General features: G+C 31.4%; 1 protein-coding gene across 1 annotated transcript in view; it reads left to right on the top strand.

Moving 5' to 3' along the window:
* myo9ab (myosin IXAb) overlaps positions 1-13087 on the top strand; it is a 133205-nt gene that overhangs the window by 85537 nt on the left and 34581 nt on the right. Inside the window, exons 23-28 of the mRNA XM_016494739.1 lie at positions 561-710; positions 2389-2681; positions 5093-5893; positions 6743-6824; positions 10581-10672; positions 11814-11917. Of these exons, the coding sequence (XP_016350225.1) occupies positions 561-710; positions 2389-2681; positions 5093-5893; positions 6743-6824; positions 10581-10672; positions 11814-11917 (1522 nt within the window). The remainder of the gene's footprint in view (positions 1-560; positions 711-2388; positions 2682-5092; positions 5894-6742; positions 6825-10580; positions 10673-11813; positions 11918-13087) is intronic.

Here is a 13087-nt window from a genome sequence, read left to right as displayed (position 1 = left end):
CAAAAACCAAAAAAAAAAAAATTGGGAATTGTGTTTTTTTTTTTTTTTTTTACATATTTAATAGGGCCCTAAAATAAAAATTTTCTAAAACGTTCAGTAAATTGTTGTTAAATTGTGTATTTTTATGATTTAAATTAATTAGACATGGTTTTTGATTACTAAAATTTAACTTAAGAATAAGTAAAATAAAATTCAGATAAATTAAATAGAAAAAATAAAGAATTTGGGAAAAAATAAAACTGATTTCATAGGAAACACTGACACATGAACCACTTTCCTGAATTCCTGATGTGTTTCTTCAGGATTTTGCCCATCATTTCCGTGTGCTGTTACCGGCGGGCTTTCACACCTCTCAGACGGGAATCAGACAGTTCCTGCAGGGCGTCGACCTCGAGCCCAATGGACATCAAGTGGGCAGAAGCACGGTAACATCAACACTCTCACACACACACACACACACTCTCACACACTCTCTCCTCTCACACACTCACACACTCTCTCACACACACACACACACACACATGTCCCGTGATGCTGAGCGCTGTGTGTGTGTGTCTCAGGTGTTCCTGCGGGAGCGTCTGCGGCAGCGTCTGCAGGAGCAGCTTCATCAGGAGGTGCTGAGGAGGATCGTGTGTCTGCAGAGGAGCTTCAGGACACAGCAGGAGAGGAGACGCTTCTGCAGACAGAGACGAGCCGCTCAACTCATACAGGTACACACTGCATTTGAGTCTCATTTTACCTGGTATTTATTCATTTTATTGGCTTATTGGCTTTTATTTTAAAAATGATATACTTAAAAAAAAAACAAAAAAAAAAACAATAAAGCAAGTAAAATAAAATACTAGGCCATAAAATAAATTAGAGCAAAAAATGCATAATAACAAAAATACAAATACAAACATACAACACATTTCAAATGTACAATAAAGCAGTAAAAAAGGCCCATAAAATAAAATCTGAACAAAATAATCCATAATAACACAAATACAAATTTAAAACATACAATAAAGCAGTAAAATAAAATATCAGGCAATAAAATAAAATTAGGGCAAAATAAATACAAAATTAAAAACATACAATAAAGCAGTAAAGTGAAATACTGTCAGTCAAATAAAATTAGAAGAAAATATCACATAATAACAAAAATACAAAATTAAAAACATGCAATAAGGCAGTAAGTCAAGTCAAAATTTACAGTAAAGAGAATTACAGTAATCCAGGCGTGATGTTATGAAAGCATGGATTACAGTCTCCAGATCTTTGTGGGGCAAAAACTGTTTCAGTTTAGCAATTGATCTCAGATGGAAGAAGCTGCCCTTTACCACTGTGCTAATTTGTTTCTCAAAGTTGAGTAACGAATCAAATATAACCCCAAGATTTCTTACATAGGGTTGAACACTGGCAGAGAGAGACCCTAACTTAAAAACAGATGAAGTCCTAGAGTGACCTAAAATCAGAATTTCGCTTTTGCTTTCGTTTAATTGCAAAAAATGATTAGCCATCCAACATTTTATCTCCTCAAAACAGTCATAGAGCACATCCAAAGAATCACTGCTGTCAGTTTTTGCTGGAAGATAGAACTGTGTATCGTCAGCATAGCAGTGGTATGAAATCTTATATTTCTTAAAAATGGCACCCAAGGGAAGCATGTAAAGTGAAAAAAGAAGAGGGCCTAAAATAGACCCTTGGGGCACACCGCATGACAAAGGAGCCGACAAAGAAAACTTCCCAATGCTCACTGAGAAGGTTCTGTCTTTGAGATAAGAGGCCAACCACTGCAGAGCGACACACTGAATACCCACCAACTTTTCCAACCGATGTAACAGAATACTATGATCAATTGTATTGAATGCCACACTTAAATCCAACAAAACAAGCACCGCATATGAACCAGTTTCGAGAACTTGCAAAAAGTCATTGCTAACGTTCAACAGTGCAGTTTCTGTGCTGTGCAGTGATCTAAAACCCGACTGAAAAGTATCTAAAACATTGGACATACTGATATAGGAGTTCAACTGATGATAAGCAACTCTCTCTAATAGCTTTGAGATAAAAGGCAACTTAGAAATAGGTCTGAAATTACTGAGGATGGATGGATCAAGATGAGGTTTCTTAAGCAGAGGGTGAACCACAGCATAAAATAAAATACAGGGTAATACAATAAAATCAGAACAAAATAAATACAAATGTACGATAAAGCAGTAACTCAGTAATAAATTATAACACAAATGCAAATAAAAAAATCTAATAAAATGAATAGTAAAGGGGAGGTTAGCCAGTATGTTTCCAAACACAGACGTCATAACTTATCAATCACATGCTATGTTAGTAACTAGTATGCAGTGTGTACAGCACAGTAATCAGTGTTGTGTGTGTTTCTGCGCTCAGCGCTGGTGGGGGGCCTGTCTGACTCGCGCTGACGCGGATCTCCAGCAGGGGGCGGCGCTGCGTCTGCAGGCGGCCTGGAGAGGCTTTAGAGAGCGCCGGCTGTTCCTGCGGCGGAGGAGAGCGGCGCTGATCATCCAGACGCGCTGGAGGAGAGTCCTGCAGACGCGACACTCGGCCGCGCGCCTTATACAGTCTGTCTGGAGGAGCCTCAGACAGAGACACAGCTTCCTGCAGCAGCGCCGTGCCGCCGTCACGCTACAGGCCGCCTGCAGGGGGCAGCGTGAGCGCCACAGGTTAGTCAACACCTACACCAATGCCTTTGCCAGATGTGTTTAATCAAAGAGACTGCATTGCGTTAAAGGGACAAATTTGGGTCAGTTCATGCTTTCCCTGGGAATCGAACCTGTGTACTTGAACCTAACCTTGAATAAATGTCTGCTTGTGATTATGAAACAGAGTAATCTATGATAAATGGACTAATTAAGCTTATTTATGAGAGAGATGTCTCTCATAGGTGTAAGATGAGGTGGAGTCATTTTTCAGATTTGAAATATATTTATTTCCTTTAAAAAAATATATATTTTTGAAATGTTTTTTTTTCCTTTTAGATTTTTAGCGTAAAAATATTATAATTGTTATACTGTTTTTTTTTTTAAATTAAATTGCATGTTATTGTAATGATTTATAATAAGGGACGTTAATGAATACATTATGGTAAATGGACAAATTAAACATATTTATGAGCTATTAGTCATTTGTTTTTATAAAAATGTAGATTATATACGTAATGTATTTTTAAATATTTTATTTAATTTCTTTTTAAAAAAACAGTAATATATATATATATTAGCATAAAAATAATGTTGTATTTTGTCAATATTTAATTTAATTTCCTTTTAAAACATAGTATTTTAGAATTTTTATTTTATATTTTTAGCATAAAAATAATCTAATTGTAATTTTAGTGTTATTTATATTTATCTATTTTTTCCCCACTTTATTAGTTATTATATTAAAAATGTAAATTATATATGTAGATGTTTCTCATAGGTGTAGGATAAAGTAATTATTTTCAGATTTGAAAAATATTTCCTTTATAAAAATTGTATTTTATTTTTCTTTTTTTGTTTTTTTTTTCTTTTAGATTTTTAGCATAAAAATATTATAATTGTTATACTATATTTAAATTTTTTGATTGTTTATCTATTATTGTAATGATTTATAATAAAGGATGTTAATGAATCAATTATGATAAATGGACAAATTAAACATATTTATGAGCTATTAGTCATTTCTTAATAAATATGTAGATTATATATGTAGATGTATTTTTTTCAATATTTTATTCAATTTCTTTTTTTAAAAATAGAGATTTTTAGCATAAAAATAATGTTATACTTTATTTATTAAAATATTTTATTTAATTTCCTTTTAAAAACAAAATGGTATTTTAGTATTTTTATTTTAAAGTTTTAGCATCAAAATAATCTAATTGTTATACTTTATTTTAGTTTTATTGATCTATTTTTTCCTCACTTGATTAATGAGCTATTAGTCAATGTTATATTAAAAAAGTAATGCATATATGTAGATGTCACTCATAGGTCTAGGATGAGATGAAGAGTCTTTGTTTTTATTGTTTTTAATAGCATTTTATATTTTAGTATTAAAAATATAATAAATAAAATACAAAAATTTAAATTAAAACGATGAAAATGAATCTCATTGGTCCAAAATCTCTCTCCACATCTTTTAGAAACCAGCTATGTTCTGATTGGCTAGTGGTTTTGCGTTGACTAATCTGATTGGACAGTCGACGTTTGGAGAGTGTTGATGTTTCGTCTGTTTGTTCCACTTTTGCGATTTCCTATTGGAACTATTTTGGTTGCTAAAGCAAAAATAAACATAAGAGGTGTCCATAAAGCGTCTTAATATTTACTTGATGTTTTTTTTATTAAAGAAAAGCACATAAGCATCTCAAGGCACAATACAAGTATCAAACTGTTATAGAATTAAGAAAGTATCAAGCAAGCATGATAAATGCCCACATAACGATGAACATATAGTCACAATAATATAAGCATTAGTGCTGTCAAACGATTAATCGCATCCAAAATAAAAGTTTTTGTTTGCATAATATATGTATGTGTACTGTGTATATTAATTATGCATATACAAATACACACACATGCATGTACAGTGGTGTGAAAAAGTGTTGGCCCCCAAGACACACCTGTGCAATAATAATGCTGTCTAATCAGCATCTTGATATGCCACACCTGTGAGGTGGATGGTTTGTCTCGGCAAAGGAGAAGTGCTCACTAACACAGATTTAGACAGATTTGTGAACAATATTTGAGAGAAATAGGCATTTTGTGTACATAGAAAGTCTTAGATCTTTGAGTTCAGCTCATGAAAAATGGGGGCAAAAACAAAAGTGTTGCGTTTTTAATTTTGTTCAGTGTATGTATAATAAATATACACGCATATATTGTGCAAACAAAAACTTTTATGTTGGATGCGATTATTTGCGATTAATCGTTTGACAGCACTAATAAGCATACAAATAAACATCTAAATAGGCAAGAAGAAAAAGGAGAAAAATAAAATAATAAATAAATAAATATTTTCTTGATTTATCAAACATCTAGTTTATGTCCTTATTGGATGAAAGTGTCATAAATGTATGTTGTTTTTTCCCAAGGTGCCGCATTCTTCGAGAGCAGCGACGTGGAGAGAAAAGCCTCTGTGAAAACACTGTGAGCAAAAGTTTACACGCCCAACAAAACCCACCCGAAGTCCAAGAGGAGAAGGGAGAAACCCAGTCCGCCGAACCTCTCAGAAGCGTAGACGACAGTACGCTGAAGAGCCGCTCCAAACGCCAAAGCAGGAGGCAGCGGGAGCTCCAGCAAGCCACCTTCAGTTTAGAGCTGCTCAAAGTGCGCTCCGCTTCAGTGGACGACGCACTTCCCGCTCAGAGCCCTCTCTCCAGACATCTTCCCTCGGAGAGCCAGGGAAGCTTCGAGCTCCTCGGCTGTCCCGACGAGGAACCGACGGCGCCCGAACCCAAGCCGATGGAGGAGAACCAGAGCAGTCTGGCCTCCTTCAAACCTCACTTCTACATCGCAGATGAGGACAGCAGCCCGCTCAAACAAGCTCGGGAGAAAAAGGAGTCCGTTGTGGTCATAATCCGCATGCAGAAGGAGATGCCTGTGGACCAAAGCAGCCTGGAAGCTCTGCAGAAACACGAGACGATGGACGCTGAGGAGATTCACAGAGAAACCGACGACAGATCGAATGGATCGTCTTCTCCAGATCCTCCTGAGCCTCAAACCATCGCACCTTGTTCTTCCAAACCCCTCCAGCTGGACTCGAGGGACTCGGTTCGAGAAGTGGCTTCAGAGCCCAAGAAGGAGGTTCAGAAGAAGTTTGTAGCTCAGAGCATCAGCATCAGTATGAAGGAGAAAGCCTTCTCTCCCAAACGCAGCCGACTGACCTTCTCCAAGTGAGTTCACGTCAAGATTAGGGATGTAACGATTCACTCGACTCACGATTCGATTAAAGCAATAAGCCCCGTGAAGCTGTGGTTTACAGTGAATTTATAACAGCTAAGGGGCGTTGTTAGACGCGAAGCGGAGTGCCTAAAACCCCCTTAGATGTTATAAATTCACTGTAAACCACGGCTTCACGGGGCTTTGTAAAATAACAAAATGTAACAAAGTTACATTGTCATTCAGTGTAACACAATATTTATGTAAAAAATTCAAAAAAAACATGCTTATTCTGACGTGTGCATATTAAAATATCTAAAAGAATAAGTGAGCATATTAAATTTGATTGTGTTTTAAATGAGTAAAAAGTTCTTACTGACAAATGGGCAAAACCTAGGATAGTGGCAGATGCTTTAAAAATGTAAAATTACAACTAATTAGTATATGGGGTGAAAGTAATTCGTCTTGATTTTTGCTGTAAATATGCCTGAGAAGATTGTTACACTGAATTACATTTTAGTGGGTCTCTTCTGTAAATCAGGGGAAAAATGTATGATATTTATTTTTTGCTCAGAAAAACAAAAGCAAAAGTGCAATTAAATTAAACAGAAAACTTTTAAATATTTTTTAGGAAAAACAACAACAATTTAAAGCAGTATTACACTTATTGTTTTTATGCGTAAACCCTTTTTCGTCTTTGACCCGTCAACGTTGCTTGGTGATTTTGCTCATTGCGACGCAGCACGGGTCACTTTTGTGTGCCCTTGTTTTGATCTTTAGCGTCTGATGCAGTGACATTCAGACATGTTCAGGTGTTTTTGGTTGTGGTCATGTGGGTCGATCCGCTCTGCTGTGTGTTTTAGGTCGGATAAAGACCTGGTGAATCAGGAACGATCACAGGCGATCCAAAGAGAGGCAGGATTCAGATCGTTAAAAAACAGAGAGGTGAGGAACTTTATTTGTTCAGACTTTTTTATTGCAGAAGCATTTCTTTTTTTTTCAATTTTGAAATACAAAATTTTGAATAATTTAGTTTTTGTATTATTTAAAAAAAAAAGTTTTTAATATAAAAACAGTATTTTTAATACTCTATTACTATAATTAATATTGTTATTATAGTTATTCATTAATAACTATACTACTTTAATTACTATACTATAATTTTTTAACGTTTTAATTTATTTATATTTTTATTTATAACAAATGTCATCTATATTACTGTATATCTAAATATTATATATTATTTAAAAATAGTTTTTAGTTTTCTAATACTTTAATTACTATAATTAATATAGTTGTAAGTGTTATACTTAATTACTGTACTATAATGTTTTATTTGTTACATTTTTATTTGTAACAAATCTTATGTATATTACTGTACGTCTGTTATATATATTATTTCAAAATAGTTTTTAGTATAAAACAGCATTTTATAATACTTTAATTGCTATAATTAGCATAGTTAAGTCAAGTCAAGTCACCTTTATTTATATAAATGTTTTAGTATAAATCCAGTATTTTTAATACTTTAATTACTATGATTTTTATAGTTATATACAGTAGTTATTATAGTTGTACTTTAAAAACTATACTACTTTACTATATTATAATTGTATTTTTATTTATATTAATTTTTAAATATTTTTTATGCATTTTTTAATATCTATATTACTGTATATTACTATACATTATTTCTGTAATGTTATATCTATATTAAATATTTTAATTATATTTTTAGTATAAAATATTATATTATAAATATGCATATTATATGTCTTCCTGAGAGATTTGAGAGTGACTATGATACATGTTTTAGGCATGAAAGGTTTTTTCAGCTCAGCGGAGTAAAATCAAGCTGCATGTATAGCTGTGAGATGAGTTTGGGTGCTGAGTGTCTGTCAGTAGTTTTGACGTCAGTGTGATCGATCAGGTGATCAGAGCAGCTCGTGTAAAGAAAGCGCGCATGGCCGGGACTCGCTCTGATTTCCTGAGCCGTGCTCCGCAGCTCCACTCTGACGAAGACGAGGCCAGAGCCGTCCCTAGCGCAGCTCTGCACACTCATCCATTCTGATCCATCACAGGATCCACACTCATTTTTAAAGAATAGTTTAACCAAAATGTAGAATTCTGTCACTAAATCGCCCTCGTGTCGTTCCAAACCCGTTTGACGTTCATTTTGAAGACTGTTAACTGCACCGTAGCCAAACACCATCTAATTTTTTGTTCAGTGGGTTATTCAGGGTATCTAAAATCAAGTTTAAGACCTTTTTAAGTCTATGGTAACACCCAAACCATTAAAAAACAACTGTAAAAACAACTGTAAAAATGATACTGTTCTAAAAACACAGGTTTTGACAAAAACAAAGTTTTCTAAAATGCTAAACTTCACTTTTCAGCCTTTTAAACCTTTAAAGCTTTTTAAAAAATAAATAAATAAAATATAGATACTTTTTAGGACCCGTCGGTAGTTTTAGTTAATAAAAAATAAAACAATAAAAAAACTACTTAAAATACATTTTAATTGAGATAAAATAAAATACAAAAATAAAAATCTAAAAAAATTTCACTAAAATTTGTAAAATTGAAAAAAATAAATAAAATGAAAAAAGACCCATGGGAGAAAAAAAAAATGTTTACTAAACAAAATCACTCAAATCAAAATGAAAACGAAAACGTATAAAAATAAAGATGAATTTAAAAAAGTAATAAAGGAGCTGTGGGGACTCTGGTTATTATAGTTAACTAAAACTAAAACAATAAAAAATATTCTTAAAATAAACATTAATTGAGATCAAATAAAATATACAAAACTTGACATTTTATTTCATGTAAAATCAGTAAAATGAAAATGAATTTTTTAAAACTAATTAAAATAACAATAAAAAAGTGTTACTTTAAATAAACATGAACTGAAATTAAATAAAATATTTATTTATTTAAATACAGTTCAAAACAGACAAAAACAAAGTTTTATAAAATGCTAAACTTCACTTTTCAGCCTTTTAAACCACTTTTTAATTAAAAAATATATATATATTAAAAAATAAATAAATAAAATATAGATACTTTTAAGGACCCATCTGTATTTTTAGTTAATTAGAAATAAAACAAGAAAAAAATTACTTCAAATTAATTTGAATTGAGATAAAAAATATATATATATGTTTCACTAAAATTAGTAAAATAAAATAAAAAATCAATAAATAAAATGAAAAAAGACCCGTGGAAGAAAAAAATAAATTTTACTAAACAAAATCACTAAAATCAAAATGAAAACGAAAAATTATAAAAATAAAGATGAATTTAAAAAAGTAATAAAGGACCTGTGGGGACTCTGGTTATTATAGTTAACTAAAACAATAAAAAAAATTGTTTCTTAAAATAAACATGAATTGAGATCAAATAAAATATACAAAACTTGAAATTTTATTTAATGTAAAGTCAGTAAAATGAAAAATTATTAAAAAAAACGAATTAAAATAACAATAAAAAAGTGTTACTTTAAATAAACATTAACTGAAATTAAATAAAATATTTATTTATTTAAATACAGTTCTTTACAGTTCTAATAACAGGTTTTGACAAAAACAAAGTTTTATAAAATGCTAAACTTCACTTTTCAGCCTTTTAAACCACTTTTTAATTTAAAATATGTATATATTAAAAAATAAATAAATAAAATATAGATACTTTTAAGGACCCTTCGGTATTTTTAGTTAATTCGAAATAAAACAAGAAAAAAATTACTTTAAATAAATTTTAATTGAGATAAAAAAAAATTAAAAAATATTTCACTAAAATTAGTAAAATTGTAAAAATAAATAAAATGAAAAAAGACCCGTGGGAGAAAAACAATTATTTTACTAAACAAAATCACTAAAATGAAAATGAAAATGAAAAATTATAAAAATAAAGATGAATTAAAAAAAGTAATAAAGGACCTGTGATGACTCTGGTTATTATAGTTCATTAAAACAATAAAAAATTGTTTCTTAAAATAAACATTAATTGAGATCAAATAAAATATACAAAACTTGAAATTTTATTTCACGTAAAATCAGTAAAATGAAAATTACTTCTTTTTTTTTTACTAATTAAAATAACAATAAAAAAAGTGTTACTTTAAATAAACATGAACTTAAACTAAATAAAATATTTTAAAAAATTAAAAACCATGACAAAATTATAAAAAAAAAAGTAAAAATCAATAAATCAGCTATAATAGTTTCTGATGGAAGAAAAAAGTCAAAGGGATTTGAAACGACTTAAGGGGGGATAAACGATGACAGAATTTGGTGTGAGCCAGTAGTTTAAGGTTTGGTGAGTGTGCAAAAGCTCACTGTCGGACTTTCTCTGTCGGACTAATCAAATAGAAGACTAATAACCCTGACTGGATGAAGCTGCCGGGACTCTGAAAGAGTTTGTGGTGTCTGATCTCTACTTGAGCTGCAGCCGTTGATGAATATGGAGTTTGCGAGTCAAGATGCATGCGACTACCATTAACACGGATTCATTCTCTGATCTTAAATACTCTCTCTTTCTCTCGTGCTGTCCCTCGTTCTCTGGGGTTTGGTGTCATGGGTTGTTTTTTCTTCAAAGAGCTTTACGTGGGACACTCATCAGCCAGAACCAGATCTGATAATATACTGTTTAGTCTGGTCTGATGTTCACGAAGCATCTGATTCTGGATTTGTTTCTCAGAAAGAGCAGAAGAGGATCCAGAAGACCATGTCGTCAGGGGACCTTGGGAAAATGGATTTGCTCAGGAAGTCGATCTCGCAAACAGACGGCAGGTCAGATGGGATTCTTTCCTTCTTCTGGCTGATGAACACAACACTCACTATTTTAGAGCTGCATAATATGTAGAAAGAAAACTGATATTGTTCAATTGTCATATCGCGCAGTCAGGCTGTGACGTTAAAAAATGTTTGTTTAAAAAAGGAATTAGTATTGTAATTTTACAGTACGTTTATTTAATTATAATTCAAATAAATAATTTGAAAATGTAGTAATTTTTAATTTAATTTAAAAAAAAATTTTTTTTAATTTTTACAGTCAAATTTTATTATTACAATATATTTATTTGTTAGTTTAATATATTTAATGATAATTACAATAAAATCATAATAATTGTTAGTATTTTATAGTCATATAGAATTGGTCAAAAGCAGTGTGAATGTGGTGTGTGAAAACTCAAGTGAAAAGAGATTTTTTTTATACTTTATAAAAATATAAATACTTTATTTTAAAGTGTCCTTGTTACACGTTACATGTACTTACTATTATAATAACAATAAATTATGCATAATTACATGCAAGTCACCCCAAGACAAGCCCTAATCCTAACCATATAGTAAGTAGATGTAGTTCATTAATATTACTCAGTATCTAAATGTATAATTACACTGTAACAAGGACACCTTAAAAAAAGTGTAACCAAAACTTTGTTTACTAAGACTAAGGCCCAACCCCAATTCTATTTTATACCTCTTCACCTACCCCTTCCCCTTCCCCTTGAAACAGAGTGTGTGGGGTGAAAATATTCCCCTAAGAAATGGGACACCACTACTATACCGTTACATATCATCATATATTGTCTAGCTCTTACAATACACACACCTATACTGGTGTGCATTAGAGCCTTTAGTTACTGGTCTATATTAATGCGCTGCTTACTGACACACTCACACACGCTCACACACTCACACACACACACACACACACACACACACTTTGATTTTTTTGCACCCTCAGTTTCCAGATTTTCAAATAGTTGTATCTCGGGTAATTATTCCTATCCTAACAAACCATACATCAACGGAAAGCTTATTTATTCAGCTTTCAGATGATGTATAAATCTTAATTTTAAAAAATGTACCCTTATGACTGGTTTTGCGGTCCAGTGTCACATATAATCTTTTTTTCCATTTTTAGGGTCAGAGGCAAAATGCGGTTCTGGAGTAAGAGCAAACATGGAGATAAAAAGATGTCCACCAGGGAGTGCTCTGCAGATTCAGAGCTCAACGACAGGAGGAACGGTGTGTGAATTTTCACTCATTTTTAGTTTTTTTCAACTTTTAGCAACTTTTGATAAGTGACTCGTATGATAAAAAGGCACACATTTACCATTTAAATTATACAAAAAGAGGAAAGATGCCTAGCAGTACACACATCACGTGAATTAAGTTAGTTGCTATTTACAATTGTTTAATAATAATAAATAATTTAGTAATTTAATAATTGTTCATATATGATACACTTTGTTAGTAGCTTGTACTTGTGATTGTTGATCAGTTAGTACACTGTCAGAAAAATATTTTGAAAAGGTATTATCTTCCAAGACATTATCTGTTATCCATTATCTGTTGTAACCCGAAAACACAAAATACAATGCATAATTAAAAATGCAGGTAAAAAACTTCAATCAAAAAAAAAAAGTCAATACAGTAAATTCCTTCATATTAACAGTATATTTTCTCCTATTTTACACACTTTTCTTAGAGTGTAGCACACTAACTAACTACTAATACTCTGCTTAAAACTACAACTGTTCAGAATGTGTTGTTTTACTTGTTTACTAGCTAATAAAAAATACTTAAATTGTAATCGTTCAAAAATGCGTACTTTTTGCAAAAATTCAATGTATTTAAAAATAGTTATTTACATTTTAGTGTTATATTATGCATTTATATTATTTTATGAACAAATCTAAATTAACATACACTACCGGTCAAAAGTTTGGGATCAGAACGATTTTTAATGTTTTTTACAAGAGTTTCTTCTGCTCATCAAGGCTGCATTTATTTGATCAAAAATACAGGAAAAAATTTAATAATGTGAAATATTATTATGATGTAAAATAACGTTTTTTTTATTTTAATATACATTAAAATCTAATTTATTTCTGTGATCAAAGCTGTATTTTCAGCATCATTTCTCCAGTCTTCAGTGTCACATGATCTTTAGAAATCATTCTAATATGCTGATTTATTATCAGTGTTGAAACTGTTTGCTTCTTCATATTTTTTTGGAAACTGCGATACTTTTTTTTCAGGATTCTTTGATGAATAAAAAGTTCAAAAGAAGAGCATTTATTTAAAATAGAAATCTTTTCTAACAATATACACTACCGTTCAAAAGTTTGGGGTCAGTACATTTTTATTCTTTCTGTCTTTGTAAGAAATTAAAACTTTTATTCAGCAAATATG

Source organism: Sinocyclocheilus anshuiensis, unplaced genomic scaffold (assembly GCF_001515605.1).
Source record: "Sinocyclocheilus anshuiensis isolate Anshui unplaced genomic scaffold, SAMN03320099.WGS_v1.1 scaffold923, whole genome shotgun sequence".
Lineage (NCBI taxonomy): Eukaryota > Metazoa > Chordata > Actinopteri > Cypriniformes > Cyprinidae > Sinocyclocheilus > Sinocyclocheilus anshuiensis.
This window is presented reverse-complemented; position numbering and strand designations above follow the sequence as displayed.